A 17,418-nucleotide genomic window follows, 5' to 3' on the forward strand; every position below is an offset into this window, starting at 1 on the left:
AGCTCTCATTTTCTATGGCCTTCCTGCCCCTGTGCTGTAAGCTAAAGGTGGCTACCTCCCTGGTCCTATAAAAGGCCCCACGTTCTCAGTGTGCCAGAAGCCTGAATATTTGGGTTGCACTTCTGCCTTTACCACCCTAGTAGTTAGTCATGTGACCTTGGAGGAGTCTCAAGTATGCCACAAATTGAAGTTAGATACTAGCTCTCACTGGGTCATATCCACATCTTTCTGCAAAGACAGGGGCACAGATACATAGTGCTTCCCAACTATGGCTGAGGTTAGGAGCACAGCTTCTGCATCCATTCAGGCCAGGCTTGGTTCTGATCATCTACAGCTTCATGACCTTGGACGAACAACTCACCTTCTTATGTTTCAGTTTTCTTATCTGCAAAATGGATTTAATAATGGTGCTTTTAATAAAGGATTATTGAGAACATTATACTGGCAATATCCAGCATATACTTAGCATACAGTAAATTATTTTAATACTATTACTATTACTAATATGTTAACTCACAGGCTTGCCAAAGGATTAAAAGAAATATTATATATGAGATAGCACTATTTAGGAACCTAAATATTATCTGCAAAAAAAGAGGCTATAGGAATGATTTAAAGTTTATATGGGAAATCTCTAGATAGCTTGGTTATTTTGAATTTTGGAAGGAAAAGAAGATGTAATGATATACTAACATTTGGATGACAAATGTAGGCTAGAGAGGAAGGTGACAAGGTTAGAAAATGAAATTCCCTCAAGGTGTCCTGTTAAAACCTTTAGGACCCTAAAGGACATAGCTCACCAATTTAGGTAACCTTTTCCCTCTGCTCCTCCTTCTGGAGCCCTGGGGCTTTAAGTGTATTTAGCTGATTTGTCCTACCTACCTAGCATGTCTATTTTTGTTTTCAAAATTATTTGTCTAACCAGGGGTAATGGTTTCAAGTCATCTGTTTATGTGGTTGTTTAGCATCTGTCAGCACTTTGCCTATGAAATTATATTTTCAGTGGTTTCTAAGCCTGCTGCAGAAGTTTACTGCATGCTGTGATGGCTTGGGCACCTTCAGTTTGGAAGCAATTAAAAACAAATAAAATTAGATAAATATTGCAGAGAATTGTTTTTTACCTGCTTATTGAAAAGAATGCTGTTTGTTCCCCAATTCTATTTTTCTTTTGGGATTAAAATCCAAGTAGTCAAATCCTTCCCAAGGTGTAATTATTGTAGTTATCATGTGATTCAAATGTAAGAGTCCAATGGCTAACTTCAAGGTTTCTAAAATGATTGTTGGTCAAATGTGTATTAAGAAGAACAGTCAGTTATATATTGGCTATATGTTTACAGATTTGAGGATTAAAGGGCTTAAATATATCAGTTACTATAGTTAGTATTAACTGTGCTTCATGAATTTACTGTCTTACTTATTCATAATTTTTCTTATATTTGCCTAATTGTTATTACTAACAATATTTTCATGGTAACTTAAAAATTAGGTTGTTTCTATTGATTAATTCCATGGGAGTAAGCGAACACAAAGTTTTAAAGTACTGTAAAATATTGGTGACTCTATTTTAGAACAGGGTTTCTCAACCTTAGTATGATTGGTCCAGGTAACTCTTCATTCTGGGGACTGTTCTGTGCATTATGGGATGTGAGCAGCATCTCTGGTCACTACCCACTAGGTGCCAGTGGCACCTTCCCAGTTGTGACAACCAAAAGTGGCTCCAGATAGTGGCGAGTGTCCCCTGGGAGTAGAATTGGCTCTGGTTAAGAATCACTGCTTTAGAATACTTATTTTATATTGAAGCTTATGTATAATATTAGCATATTCAAGTGTTTAACCTCTTCCATTAAAAGTAATTCTTTTATTTAAAAGTGATGGTATAAAAACGCATGGCACAGCAGGTTGAATTGAAGGTCTCACTGGGTCACAAAAATGAGACTTTAACTTCTGATAGTGCCTTGCTTTTGTAGTTTGGTAGAAAAAGATAAATTATTGAGCAATTTTAGTTTTGGTAAACAAACTCACAAACTTTGCTATGTATACATTGCATTTAGAAAGTTACTGTTGGCCGCGTTTCAGTGCACATGTTTGTAGCACTAATTCTAACCAAAGCAAAGTAATCCTCTTAGTTAGAGATGTTTGTCTCAATAGTTATCAGGGTGTCATTTATAATACTGGCCTGCCAAGGAGTACAAGGACAGGTGCAGACACGCCTTTTCCCTGAAACAATTCCTAATCTAGGAGAGAAGAGGAAATAGCATCCTGCTTTCTGAGATGAGATGCACTTATAGATCCCACGGGCAGTGCAGATGTAGCAAGAAGCTACTGAAGCTTAAACTCCATGCAGAGCCCAGTCTTCAAAAGCCCAGTCTTGTATTTTGTCAATTTGTACTCTTTTTCTTAAAGAGTCCCCCTCCCAAAACTGATACAGGTGTAAGACCCCACTCATGACCTGGAGCTGTCCCTGATCTTGAGGTTTCCAAAGCTGGAGAGAAAGTGAGCCTTTGGTTAGGGACGCTATGCACTAGAGTGGATCCTTGGAAGATGGGTGCGCGTATGTACATGTCCTTCACTGCACATGTGGATTTGGAAACTCCATGAATTTATCTATTCCAGAAAGGTAGATTGAATCTCTGGGAGCCGAAGTGTGCCATGCTCTCTGCTTCCCAGCCATTTTTGTTTGTCTACGTACCTGGAGAACTCAACACCTGGGAGGGATGGGGAACATCCTCTGTCCTGTGATTTCTGATGTAGTTTGGTCTGGCATAGAGGGTCGAAGACAGGATCTTGAGATAATAGTAATAGTGAAATAACAGTGAGAACTGGTACTGGATGTCTGATTAGAAGTGATAGGTGTCTTGTGCCAAAGACAAGCTGTAAAGGGAAAACAAGAGTGTGTTTGCAAAGATTAGATGGGGAAGTACAGGTGAAAGGGTGGAGGGGGAATGTTGAATTGACAGGTGGATTTAACACTTCCCTTGTGTTGAAGGAGGGAGGAAGCAAGGAGACCGGTGCTCACATCATGCGGGCAGGGGTTACTGACAAGGGCAAGTGGGGTAAACCTGAGGATGTCTGGGGATTTGTCATACTTACTGGAAACCTGCAGTACTGTCTGCTTCCCATCTAGGGATTGGCTGACCGCAGGGAGAATTTCCCTCATTCTACCAAACTCTTCTCTCTTCAGAATGCTCAAATTTGGCTCTGCACTCTGGGTTGCTTAAATTAGAAATTCACTAACTTTTTTTTATATATATTTTATAGCTTTAAGAGATCCTCGATTTTACTCCTGCCCCATTTATAAGAAGCCAGTCCGAACAGACTTGAACTACATCGCCGCAGTGGACCTCAGGACGGCCCAAGCCCCTGAACACTGGGTGCTCCGTGGGGTTGCCCTTCTTTGTGATGTCAAGTAACATGGGGCATTTCCCCCACCCACTTTGGAAAACGCAGAAGACACGTGATCATAACCTTCTTCTCTGAGTGTTGGACAATGTGTAAATCAGGTGGATCATGCCATTAATGAGTGGCACAGGTTTTTCCCTACTCCTTAGTTGGGTGCTGAATTATATTTAACCTGTGTCATCATTAATGACCAATCACTGTGTTTGTTGAAAAGTTGTTTGGTGATTTAAGAGTACAATTTGGAGCCTCCTAATGAAGTGTGGCCCTCAAATCCACAGGAAGCTGTCTTCCTCTTCCCTGAACTCTATAGACCGACTGGGTTAAATGACGTTATTTCCCTCAAAGGGATTATTTTCCTGTTAAAGTGATGCTGGTGACAGAGCAGTTCTCTAAGATAATAGAGTAAGTCTGCTGATTTTGCTTCCATTGCATTTTGCATTAGGCCAGGTTATGAGACGTGTTTTCATGGCTCAAGCAGTCATTTACAAAGACCTTATACAAAATGGAAGGAAATGGATGGGTTAAGAATATGAATAGAAAGTTCATATAATCCTATAAACATAGAATGTTCAACCCCATTGATAATTGATAATGAGATAGTAACAGGTATCTGTTACAAAAGAAATTAAAGCTAAAAGTGAATTGTGGTGATGTCTTTGTAAAAGTGATACACTCACAGATCCCTACAGCAATGTAAATCAACCCATCCTTCTTGTAAGATAATTAAATAGGTAAGCACAGAAAGAGCCTTAAAAATATTCACATGCTTTGATCCTTATTTTCTCTCCTATACCAGAAATAGACCTGGTTATAGACTGAGCCAGCAACATAAAAGACTAAAATAATTATATATAAAAGTGTGTTTGATAGTAAAAAAATATTGGAAATGCCCTAACTGTTCAATAATACACATGTGCTTACTGAAATTAGGCGATATAAGGCAACCACAAAAAACAATATGGAAGATTTCATAACATGGACATGGTAAGCATGTACTATCAGGTGAAAGATAAAGTCAAAAAAATATAGAGTACATGGTGATTATAACTTTAAAATATATTCGCATGTGGACAAAGAGCAGGAGATAACATGGACAGTTAAACACAGATGTTATCACATGGTAAAGGTTTTAGTTGACTCAAAAAGATGTAATGATTGGAAGAAAAAAATAGGGAAAGAAGTCTTAGATGGTGTGTGGGGATTTTACATGGACTTTTCTCAATTAAGAAAATACTAAGGAACTTTGCATATAGTTTTATTCTCAGTTATGGTTAAAAATTGTAAAGTGCTTCATCTATAACCTACTGACTAGAAAACTTGGTCCATATTAAGTTAGAATTGTGTTTTACAAACCTTTGGTTAACTTCAGATTGGCGTCATTTTGTGTTTTTGGTGGTAAAGTGTTCTATGGGGAGGAAGGGCTATAGGAGACAGGTTGGACCCTTCTCACTAGGCTTTGTTCTGTGATGAGTATCATTTTATGCTAATTATGATGAAAGGCCCGAGTGGCTTATGTGACACCTGTCTGTCTTGTATGACACCATTTTCATTCGAGCAGCTTCTTTTGGTCTGAATTAATATGTATCAGTTGATCTGCGTGAGTTGTGATAAGACAATCATTTTATTTTGGAGAAGAAATAGTAAAAATGTAAAAATTATGTGAATTAATAAAACGTTGTTAATGAGAGTTTGAATTTTAATTGTTGTTTATTAGCAAGAGCTAAATGCCATTGAGTGTCTAGAAATTAGCATTCAAAACTGGATTTTTTACCAAACAACTTGAAAATGTAGTATTCATATAGTTACATGTTGGTATATATTCATAAGTCTTGGAGACCCATAGTAGAAAAGGACACCATGAAAACAACTAGAAATGTTTAGGAACTAATGCACTAGGAATGCCACCGAAGCAGCGGCATTTATTTTAATTTCTATTCATCACCGATGGGCCGATGAGGTCCATTTCTGCTTCACCACCCCCTCCCAGCCCTCAGCTCCCACCCACTCAAGGGCACTTGGCACCGTACTGGACCAGGGGGCAAGGAAGGACCAACTGATGGAATCCTCTGGGTCATAGGGAGAGTTGCTGACCACCTTGCATACAGGAAAACAGCATGGAGGGTCTTGGTACCCCTGGAGAGTGACAGAGCAGTCCTTTTCATACATCAATATTGATTTATTAAAAAAATTATTTATTTTGTGCCTCCTGTGAGTCAGGCACTCTGGTGCAGGCACTTGTGGAATGATGGTGGAAAAATATTGTCACAGTTTTTGATTGTATGGAATTCACATAGGACTAGACACAGAATATAAGCCATTATTCAGGCCTATAATTTTATATGGACTAAACATGTAATTGTATAACATGACACATGTGTCAGGTAAATAGGAAAAGTTACAGAGTGGGGATTGAAAGCAATGGAAAAAAATACTGCTGCCATGAGTGAGAACAGGGGAGGCAGGTGTCCTGGATTAGCGGCAGGAGCCACACTGTGGCCTCCTCTTTTAGTTTTAACAGAGGACACAGAAGGTAAAGCAGCTGGGAGCTGCCCTGAGCCGAAGCAGCCACTGCACATCCTTGCCTGTCCTGTCCTGGTCCTCTGCTCCACCAGTGCACTGCACAGCTGCTGTAAGTGACCCTCTATGCACTGAAGGCCCTTCTAGAATTGGGATGAAACAGAACATTTCGCCACACAGAACTGTCCTTTTATGCTTGGGGCTTACATCTGCATCCAGCAGTAACTTACCTCTGCTAACTCATTTCTCTGAGCTTCTCTTTAAGGGAATGTTGACAAACATCGCACCAACTCAGCCACACAGCAAGGCCACATCCCCGTTAGGGGACACAGCAGAGCCATGGCCCACACCATCTTTACCATGGATGCTGTTTCCCTGCAGAGACCTAATTTGATTGGGCCATAAGGAATGCAGAGGTGATGTCTCAATTTCCATCTGAAGGAGAAGGGGAAAACAGCTCAGGTCTGCAAGGACTCAGGACTCACCTCTTGCTCCCTAACGGGAGGAGGTAAGCACATTGCCCGAAGGAAGATTATCAGGACACCTGGCCTAGACTAGAGGGTGGAGGAGGCCTGCTTTCTAAATGAAATTTCAAGCCTCATTGTGACGGATGCCAACTATAGATTAGTGGCTGTTTCAAGTCACTGGAGCAAGAAGTACTTCATTGTGTGAAGCACTATGTGATGTGGAAAAATCTTGCAAAGAATTCAACATTAAAAGGCATGAGAAGACAAACCACAACTATCCTAGTTAAGAAGCTTGCAGGATTCTCCAGTGTAGACAGAATACACAGCATAAACAATGTCTTCATCCATGATAAAGTTTTGTTCAAAGGGATAGCATTAGAAAAAAACAGGTATGTTAATGCATACTGGTAATGCAATTTATGAAAGTTTTGCAACACAAAAATCCTTAGTAATGATAAAAATAATAAAATATATATACCTAAGCAATTTTATCTTAAAGACATAATTTCCTCTCTCCTCCCAAATCTGCAACACAATTTTTTTTTTCCTATGTCAAGCCCTGGCCAGCTACATAATTGCTTTTGCATTTCAAATAGTTTTCTGTAGGTTATGAAAACAAGCGGAAGTCTCATCCTTTGGACTTGTAAGTTCTCTAGTGTTTAGTGCTAGTAATTTTCAAAGTTTATGCAATTGACTGACACCTGCTATATTCAACATGTTGCATAGTAGGTGTCCACAAATACCTCCAATGAAACTTAGGAGAGAATTCAGGGTCAGCTTTAGAATCAGATATGAGATTTGGCTGAGACACTGAATCCACAAATAGGTTCTTACCTATCTTAAATGGTGAGTGTTATTCTGGGTTGCATTTTAAGTATAAATAGCCTCATCAGTGTGAGAGCAGGATGTGTGGGGTGTCTAGTCTGCACCCTGAGGGGTTTTTCAGGTCTGTTCTTGAGCATGAAAACCAGAATGCTGAGCAGTCACATAGGCAGTGATTATAGCTTGAATCCTACTCTCTCCCTTCATCTGAATGAGAAAAAATGAAAATATAGAGGCTAGGTGGGAAGAAAGGAGTTTGAAGGGTGGAAAGAAGGTATTGTGAGTGGGGCAGGATGGTGGATAAGAAGGAGAGCCAGGGTTTTCTACACAGTTAGAATTTGATTATAGACAGTAACTGACAGATCAAGACAACGAATGAATAATCTCCTCAAAACTCCTCAGATGAGCCTTTCAAAAATAGCTTCTTTATCCCCTGGATTTCAAAAATTTCTTTCCAAAATATCAACAGTATTATAATCTAATATAATAATTTTGATGCCTTGATGGATTTCATCTGATGTTTTATAAAACTCCTATCAGCTTGTCCCTCTTAGGCACACCCATAAACCACCACGTGGATTTAACTAATGAGCAGCCTTCTTTGTGCCTTCTCTGATTTAGGGCTCCATTTAGTTTCCCAAGGACCTGGATCTATAGGCCAGCTTGATTGTTTCCAAGTTTGATGTTGGGGGGATGCAGAGCCAAGATTGGGAGCCATGCCTTCCTTTAATCTGTACACCAGCTGCCATTTCTCCCTGGGCTATAGGTTATGGCTCTTACTGGGTGTCATGGCGGCAGAGCCACAACACGCTGTGCAGCATGATGCGTTGGCCCTGCTCCAGTGTTGTATGATTACTGTTAATACCTTTCTTCATGTAATTCTTCGCTCAGGCTAACAGGCATAGTATTCATATCAAATGTCATCACAAACAGACTTGCCTGGAAAGCCAATTAAGATTTCCCCAATGCTTTGTGTAGGAGTCGATTTTCATAAGGCCACCTAGAGTGTTCATGAGTGCTTGAGAAGGAAGGAAGATTTAATGTGATGAGGCATGCCAAAGAGACTGCCTGGAAAGTCATAGAATGGGGAGATTGTGTAGGATTAGGAAGCAAACCCTGTGCTCTAGCTGATACCGAACATTCCTCCTACTGGGTGCAGTTTAACATTCACTCTGGAGCGTTACCTTGCCCCGTTCAGGCCACAGTGATGTGTCCCTTTATAATTTATCTGTGCAGATACTTAAAGCAAATCTCAGGAGACCAGTAGAAAAAGAGCTTATAAAACATTTCCTTATTTTACCATTTGAAAAGGGATAATTTACACTCAGTGAAACTTCATGCTACTCTGGGAAAGAGTGAAAATATTTGTAGTGTCTCTGGACTGTAATAATGGCAGCTGTTCACCATCTTATATCCCCACATACATTATGCCACTGATCTCAAAGATTTATTAGTGGTACAAATGAGGGTCCTTATTAACGATGATGGCTGGAAGGCTGAATCATGTTCTTGGGAAACAAAAATCCTTTTCCAGATATTTTGATTGCATTAAAAATCAGTGAAGTGTGCATGAATTGGAGAATATAGCATATGTCCATATACTAATGAGCATGTCTGGCTTGCCTTAGCCTACTTTGGCTTATTTTTATTTGTTTGTTGTTTGTTTTCCTCATCTGTTTTCCCCGTGCTGAAAGTCTGCTAATCGTCCTAGTGAGACAGCTTTCCTGAGTTGATGTTAGAAGTGTGAAATTATTGCCCATTTAATTATTTTTATCCCTGCTAATACTAATATGTTTGCGTTTAGATGTAAGTGTACTACCACTAATACAAGTATGTTTTACATATAGTATGTAGAACAAATACATAATGTTCTAAAATCTATGTCTTGTATATGAATAAAAATCAACTGGATTATTTCCAGAACATTTAAACCCTCTTTTATGTTATATGGTGGGTCTTCAGGTAAACCGTATAAGAACGAGGAATCATCTCTTAAATAGACCTCAGCAATATAATTTTGTGCCAGCCTCTTGGTGATTTATAAGAATGAATTTTTTTTTTATTTAAGAAAAACGACTGGCAGGATTTATTGCCAATGATAAAATTTGAGCTTTCAGGAGAAAATAATTTTTTTTTTGAGAGGGCATCTCTCATATTTATTGATCAAGTGGTTGTTAACAGTTAACAACAATAAAATTTTGTACAGGGGACTCAATGCACAATCATTAATCCACCCCAAGCCTAATTCTCATCAGTCTCCGATCTTCTGAAGCACAACGAACAAGTTCTTACATGGTGAACAAATTCTTACATAATAAATAAGTTCTTACATGGTGAACAGTACAAGGGCAGTCATCACAGAAACTTTCAGTTTTGATCATACATTATGAACTAGAAAACAATCAGGTCAGATATGAATATTCGTTTGATTTTTATACTTGATTTATATGTGAATCCCACATTTCTCCCTTACTATTATTACTATTTTAAATAAAATGCTGAAGTGGTAGGTAGATGCAAGATAAAGGTAGAAAACATAGTTTGGTGCTGTAAGAGAGCAAATGTAGATGATCAGGTGTGTGCCTATAGGCTAAGTATTAATCCAAGCTAGACAAGGGCAACAAAACATCCACGGATGCAGAAGATTTCTCTCAAAACAGGGGGGGGTGAGGTTCTAAGCCTCACCTCTGTTGATCCCTAATTTCTCACCTGATGACCCCCTGCAACTGTGCCTGTCTTAGGTTGTTCCTCCCTTGAGGAATCTTACCCGTCTCTGGCTAACCAGTCATCTTCCGGGGCCATACAGGGAAATGTAAAGTTGGTAAGTGAGAGAGAAGCCATATTGTTTGAAAAGGTTAGCTTTTTACTTCTTTGCAGATTTATGCCCTGTGGCTTTTATGCCCAGCATTTGTCTTGAGGTATCTTTACCACTTGGAAGAATTATGATACTCGGTAAATTCGATATGAGGCACGAATTCTATTTAAGGGTTGTAATTAGGAAGGAAGAAGAAAAGCTATAGAAGTAGCAGATGGAAGAAAACATGGGAAGATTGGTTATTTCTTTGACATATCTTCTTGTAGAGTAACTTAAGCATGTATAGGTTTTAAACTACTAATTAAATTGTGCACACACATTAACATAATAGGAATACAGTTACATAACCAAAGCAGACCTACAATACAAGCCATCTCCAGTGAAACCAAGAAAACCAGTTAGGCACCCTAAGCATTTGTGAAAACTTATCTATGATATGATGGATATTGTCTAACTGAATTTGAATAGTTTGAGAAAAATCAGACAATTTAAAACAACACATTCCTGGGAACTTTTCATATCCCATATGTTCTTTTAACAGTAGATAGTCTATAGTGGCACGATTTTGGAGCACTGCAACTTGCACTTCTCCTAATTCTTGGTTGAGTTACAACAGTATAGATCCAGTCAAATTTGTTGTTTTACTGTATGCCCAGGCCAGCTTAGATATCTCTCCCTTCATTCCAATGGCAATTCCAGGAACCAGTGGGGTGAATGCAACTACAACTGCAACAGCGCCAGGAACTTTGTTGACATTTTTTGATGATCATCTTCTGGAATGACACTTCCAGAGTATGTTGATGTTGAAACTTCTTCTTCATATCGTATCTTATTTCATTTTCTGGGTAGCCAAATTGGGCTTTGATCCTCTGTATAAACACAAACAGACCCTTTGCCCACACTTTGATATGCCCTTTATACCATTGTGAAGAACTTATTGGAGGTCACCACACAGGAACTGCTTTTTTTTTTTTTTAAGAGAAAGGAATATTATCAGAAAAATGTACTTCCATAGCTGATCATCTGACACCCTTTAAATGATCAAAATTAAGGATATTTAAAGCATGCATTAATCGTTGATTTACAGTTAGTTTTATCCTATCAGGGAGTAATCCCACTTTTTTTTTTTTTTTTTTTTGTTATCATTAATCTACAATTACATGAAGAATATTATGTTTACTAGGCTCTCCCCTATACCAGGTCCCCCCTATAAGCCCCTTTACAGTCACTGTCCATCAGCATAGCAAAATGCTGTAGAATCACTACTTGTCTTCTCTGTGCTGTACAGCCCTCCCCTTTCTCCCACCCCCCCATTATGCACGCTAATCTTAATATCCCCCTTTGTCTTACCCCCCCCTTATCCCTCCCTACTCACCAATCCTCCCCAGTCCCTTTCCCTTTGGTACCTTTTAGTCCATCCTTGGGTTCTGTGATTCTGCTGCTGTTTTCTTCTTTCAGTTTTTCCTTTGTTCTTATACTCCACAGTTGAGTGAAATCATTTGGTATTTCTCTTTCTCCGCTTGGCTTATTTCACTGAGCATAATACCCTCTAGCTCCATCCATGTTGCTGCAAATGGTAGGATTTGTTTTCTTCTTATGGCTGAGTAATATTCCATTGTGTATATGTACCACATTTTCTTTATTCAATCTTCTACTGATGGACACTTAGGTTGTTGCAATTCTTGACTATTATAAATAGTGCTGAGATAAACATAGGGGTGCATCTGTCTTTTTCGAACTTGAGTGCTGCGTTCTTAGGGTAAATTCCTAGGAGTGGAATTCCTGGGTCAAATGGTAAGTTTATTTTGAGCATTTTGAGTAACCTCCATACTGCTTTCCACAATGGTTGAACTAACTTACATTCCCACCAGCAGTGTAGGAGGGTTCCCCTTTCTCCACAGCCTCACCAACATTTGTTGTTGTTTGTCTTTTGGATGGTAGCCATCCTTACTGGTGTGAGGTGATATCTCATTGTAGTTTTTATTCGCATTTCTCTGATAATTAGCGATGTGGAACATCTTTTCATGTGTCTGTTGGCCATCTGTATTTCTTTTTTGGAGAACTGTCTGTTCAGTTCCTCTACCCATTTTTTAAGTGGATTGTTTGTTTTTTGCTTGTTGAGGTGGGTGAGCTCTTTATATATTTTGGACGTCAAGCCTTTATCGGATGTGTCATTTTCAAATATATTCTCCCATACTGTAGGGATCCTTTTTGTTCTATTGATGGTGTCTTTTGCTGTACAGAAGCTTTTCAGCTTAATATAGTCCCACTTACTCATTTTTGCTGTTGTTTTCCTTGCCCGTGGAGATATGTTCAAGAAGAGGTCACTCATGTTTATGTCTAAGAGGTTTTTGCCTATGTTTTCTTCCAAGACTTTAATGGTTTCATGACTTACATTCAGGTCTTTGATCCATTTTGAGTTTACTTTTGTATATGGGGTTAGACAATGGTCCAGTTTCATTCTCCTACATGTAGCTGTCCAGTTTTGCCAGCACCATCTGTTGAAGAGACTGTCATTTCGCCATTGTATGTCCATGGCTCCTTTATCAAATATTAATTGACCATATATGTTTGGGTTAATGTCTGGAGTCTCTAATCTGTTCCACTGCTCTGTGGCTCTGTTCTTGTGCCAGTACCAAATTGTCTTGATTACTATGGCTTTGCAGTAGAGCTTGAAGTTGGGGAGTGAGATCCCCCCTACTTTATTCTTCTTTCTCAGGATTGCTTTGACTATTTGGGGTCTTTGGTGATTCCATATGAATTTTTGAATTATTTGTTCCTGTTCATTGAAGAATGTTGCTGGTAATTTGATAGGGATTGCATCAAATCTGTATAATGCTTTGGGCAGGATGGCCATTTTGACGATATTAATTCTTCCTAGCCACGAGCATGGGATGAGTTTCCATCTGTTAGTGTCCCCTTTAATTTCTCTTAAGAGTGACTTGTAGTTTTCAGGGTATAGGTCTTTCACTTCTTTCTTTAGGTTTATTTCTAGGTTTTTTATTCTTTTTGATGCAATTGTGAATGGAACTGTTTTCCTGATTTCTCTTTCTATTGGTTCATTGTTAGTGTATAGGAAAGCTACAGATTTCTGTGTGTTAATTTTGTATCCTGCAACTTTGCTGTATTCTGATATCAGTTCTAGTAGTTTTGGAGTGGAGTTTTTAGGGTTTTTTATGTACAATATCATATCATCTGCAAATAGTGACAGTTTAACTTCTTCTTTACCAATCTGGATTCCTTGTATTTATTTGTTTTGTCTGATTGCCACGGCTAGGACCTCCAGTACTTCGTTAAATAACAGTGGGGAGAGTGGGCATCCCTGTCTAGTTCCCGATCTCAGAGGAAAAGCTTTCAGCTTCTCGCTGTTCAGTATAATGTTGGCTGTGGGTTTATGATATATGGCCTTTATTATGTTGAGGTACTTGCCCTCTATTCCCATTTTGCTGAGAGTTTTTATCATGAATGGTTGTTGAATTTTGTCAAATGCTTTTTCAGCATCTATGGAGATGATCATGTGGTTTTTGTCTTTCTTTTTGTTGATGTGGTGGATGATGTTGGTGGATTTTTGAATGTTGTACCATCCTTGCATCCCTGGGATGAATCCCACTTCGTCATGGTGTATGATCCTTTTGATATACTATTGAATTCGGTTTGCTAATATTTTATTGAGTATTTTTGCATCTACATTCATCAGGGATATTGGTCTCTAATTTTCTTTTTTGGTGGGGTCTTTGCCTGGTTTTGGTATTAGGGTGATGTTGGCTTCTTAGAATGAGTTTGGGAGTATTCCCTCCTCTTCTATTTTTTGGAAAAATTTAAGGAGAATGGGTATTATATCTTCTCTGTGTGTCTGTTAAATTCCGAGGTAAATCCGTCCGGCCTGGGGGTTTTGTTCTTGGGTAGTTTTTTGATTACTGTTTCAATTTCTTTGCTCGTAATTGGTTTGTTTAACTTTTGTGTTTCTTCCATTGTCAGTCTTGGAAGGTTGTATTTTTTAGGAAGTTGTCAATTTCTTCTAGGTTTTCCAGCTTGTTGGCATATAGGTTTTCATAGTAGTCTTTAATAATTCTTTGTATTTCTGTGGAGTCTGTCATCATTTTTCCGTTCTCATTTCTGATTCTGTTGATTTGTGTTGATTCTCTTTTTCTCTTAATAAGTTTGTCTAGAGGCTTATCTATTTTGTTTATTTTCTCAAAGAACCAGCTCTTGGTTTTGTTGATTTTTCTATTGTTTTATTCTTCTCAATTTTGTTTATTTCTTCTCTAATCTTTATTATGTCCCTCCTTCTGCTGACTTTAGGCTTCATTTTGTTCTTCTTTTTCCAGTTTCGATAATTATGGTGTTAGACTATTCATTTGGGATTGTTCTTCTTTCTTCAAGTGTGCCTGGATCGCTATATACTTTCCTCTTAAGACTGCTTTCACTGCGTCCCACAGAAGTTGGGGCTTTGTGTTGTTGTTGTCATTTGTTTCTATATAGTGCTGGATCTCCATTTTAATTTGTTTGTTGATCCATTGATTATTTAGAAGCATGTTGTTAAGCCTCCATGTGTTTGTGAGCCTTTTTGTTTTCTTTGTGGAATTTATTTCTAGTTTTATACCTTTGTGGTCTGAAAAATTGGTTAGTAGAATTTCAATATTTTGGAGTTTACTGAGGCTCTTTTTGTGGGCTAGTATGTTGTCTATTCTGGAGAATGTTCCATGTGCACTTGAGAAGAATGTATATCCTGTTGCTTTTGGATGTAGAGTTCTGTAGATGTCTATTAGGTCCATCTGTTCTACTATGTTGTTCAGTGCCTCTGTGTCCTTACTTATTTTCTGCCCGGTGGATCTATCCTTTGGGGTGAGTGGCGTGTTGAAGTCTCTTAAAATGAATGCATTGCAGTCTGTTTCCCCCTTTAGTTCTGTTAGTATTTGTTTCACATATGCTGGTGCTCCTGTGTTGGGTGCATATATATTTAGAATGGTTATATCCTCTTGTTAGACTGAGCCCTTTATCATTATGTAGTGTCCTTCTTTATTTCTTGTTAATTTCTTTGTTTTGAAGTCTATTTTGTCTGATATTAGTACTGCAACCCCTGCTTTCTTCTCACTGTTGTTTGCCTGAAATCCCTTGACTTTTAGTCTGTGCATGTCTTTGGGTTTGAGGTGAGTTTCTTGTAAGCAACATATAGATGGGTCTTGCTTTTTTATCCATTCTATTACTCTGTGTCTTTTGATTGGTGCATTCAGTCCATTTACATTTAGGGTGACTATTGAGAGATATGTACTTATTGCCATTGCAGGCTTTAAATTCTTGGTTACCAAAGGTTCAAGGTTAGCCTCTTTAGTATCTTACTGCCTAACTTAGCTCGTTTATTGAGCTGTTATATACACTGTCTGGAGATTCTTTTCTTCTCTCCCTTCTTGTTCCTCCTCCTCAATTCTTCATATGTTGGGTGTTTTGTGCTGTGCTCTTTTTAGGAGTGTTCCCATCTAGAGCAGTCCCTGTAAGATGCCCTGTAGAAGTGGTTTGTGGGAAGCAAATTCCCTCAGCTTTTGCTTGTCTGGGAATTGTTTAATCCCGCCATCATATTTAAGTGATAGTCGTGCTGGATACATTATCCTTGGTTCAAGGCCCTTCTGTTTCATTGTATTAAATATATCATGCCATTCTCTTCTGGCCTGCAAGGTTTCTGTCAAGAAGTCTGATGATAGTCTGATGGGTTTTCCTTTATAGGTGACCTTTTTCTCTCTAGCTGCCTTTAAAACTCTTTCCTTGTCCTTGATCCTTGCCATTTTAATAATTATGTGCCTTGGTGTTGTCCTCCTTGGGTCTTTTCTGTTGGGGGTTCTGTGTATTTCCGTGGTCTGTTCGATTATTTCCTCCCCCAGTTTGGGGAAGTTTTCAGCAATTATTTCTTCCAAGATACTTTCCAGCCCTTTTCCTCTCTCTTCTTCTTCTGGTACCCCTATAATACGGAATTGTTCCTTTTGGATTGGTCACACAGTTCTCTTAGTATTGTTTCGTTCCTGGAAATCCTTTTATCTCTCTCTATGTCAGCTTCTATGTGTTCCTGTTCTCTGGTTTCTGTTCCTTCAATGGCCTCTTGCATCCTATCCATTCTGCTTATAAATCCTTCCAGGGTTTGTTTCACTTCTGTAATCTCTTTCCTGGCATGTGTGATCTCCCTCTGGACTTCATCCCATTGCTCTTGCATTTTTCTCCGCATCTCCGTCAGCATGTTCATGATTTTTATTTTGAATTCTTTGTCAGGAAGACTGGTTAGGTCTGTGTCCTTCTCAGGAGTTGACTCTGTGATCTTTGTCTGCCTGTAGCTTTGCCTTTTCATGGTGATAGGAATAGTCTGCAGAGCTGGGACGAGTGACGGCTGGAAGGACTTCCTTTCTTGTTGGTTTGTGGCCTTCCTCTCCTGGGAGAACAGCGACCTCTAGTGGCTTGTGCTGGGCAGCTGTGTGCAGACAGGGCTTCTGCTTCGTGCCCGGCTGCTATGGAGTTTATCTCCGCTGTTGCTGTGGGCGTAGCGGCTGGGAGGCTATTTATATCCGTAAGGGGCCTCCGTGCTCCCTGCTTCCCAGGGGGTTAGAGTGCCCAGAGATCCCCAGATTCCCTGCCTCTGGACTAAGTGTCCCGTCCTGCCCCTTTAAGACTTCCAAAAAGTACTCGCCAAAAAAAAAGAGAAAAAAAAAAGAAAAAAAAATGGCCGCTCCCATTTCTTTGTTCTCCGGTGTCAGCCTCAGGCACCCTCTCACTGGTCTTGCTGGCCTGTTTCCCTAGTATCCAGGGCCCCATGCATGCACTGTGTCTGCGCTCTGGTCCAGATGGCTGGGGCTGGGTGCAGCAGTCCTGGGCTCCCTCTCCCTCCCTCTCCGACTCCTCTCCTCTCGCCAAGAGCTGGGGGGAGGGGCGCTCGGGTCCCACCGGGCCGGGGCTTGTATCTTACCCCCTTCGCGAGGCGCTGGGTTCTTGCAGGTGTGGATGTGGTCTGGATGTTGTCCTGTGTCCTCTGGTCTTTATTCTAGGGAGAGTTGTGTTTGTTATATTTTCATAGATATATGTGGTTTTGGGAGGAGATTTCCGCTGCTCTACTCATGTGGCCATCTTGGCTCCGCCTCTAACAATGAATTTTTAGAAGAAAAATGACAGCAGACACAGCCGTGTTGTTCTGGTGCCTATGGTGTGGGTCTCTATCTTGCTGCAATGATATCCTTATCGTTCTACTGGGACAGTCTACTTCACAAAGGACAGACTTCTGGTGAGTCTTGATATTACAGGATCTGCAGCTTCTATCATAAATCCCCAGATGATTTACAGTATTATAGGCACTGGGGCAAACCATTGTCAGGTTGTGAAACCCTTTGATTGTGTCTTTGCACAAAGACCTTCCTCTACCTC

At 39.6% G+C, this 17,418-nt stretch overlaps 1 protein-coding gene across 3 annotated transcripts in view; it reads left to right on the plus strand.

Moving 5' to 3' along the window:
* Nucleotides 1-5,080, plus strand: part of DNAH5 (dynein axonemal heavy chain 5) — a 257,848-nt gene extending 252,768 nt beyond the window's left edge. For all 3 annotated transcript variants that reach the window (XM_057496308.1, XM_036896717.2, XM_057496315.1), the window contains exon 79: nt 3,259-5,080. In XM_057496308.1, the coding sequence (XP_057352291.1) occupies nt 3,259-3,410 (152 nt within the window). In that variant the 3' untranslated portion in view covers nt 3,411-5,080. The remainder of the gene's footprint in view (nt 1-3,258) is intronic.
* Nucleotides 5,081-17,418: the final 12,338 nt, after the last annotated feature.

The sequence above is a fragment of the Manis pentadactyla genome, chromosome 2 (assembly GCF_030020395.1).
Source record: "Manis pentadactyla isolate mManPen7 chromosome 2, mManPen7.hap1, whole genome shotgun sequence".
Taxonomy (NCBI): domain Eukaryota; kingdom Metazoa; phylum Chordata; class Mammalia; order Pholidota; family Manidae; genus Manis; species Manis pentadactyla.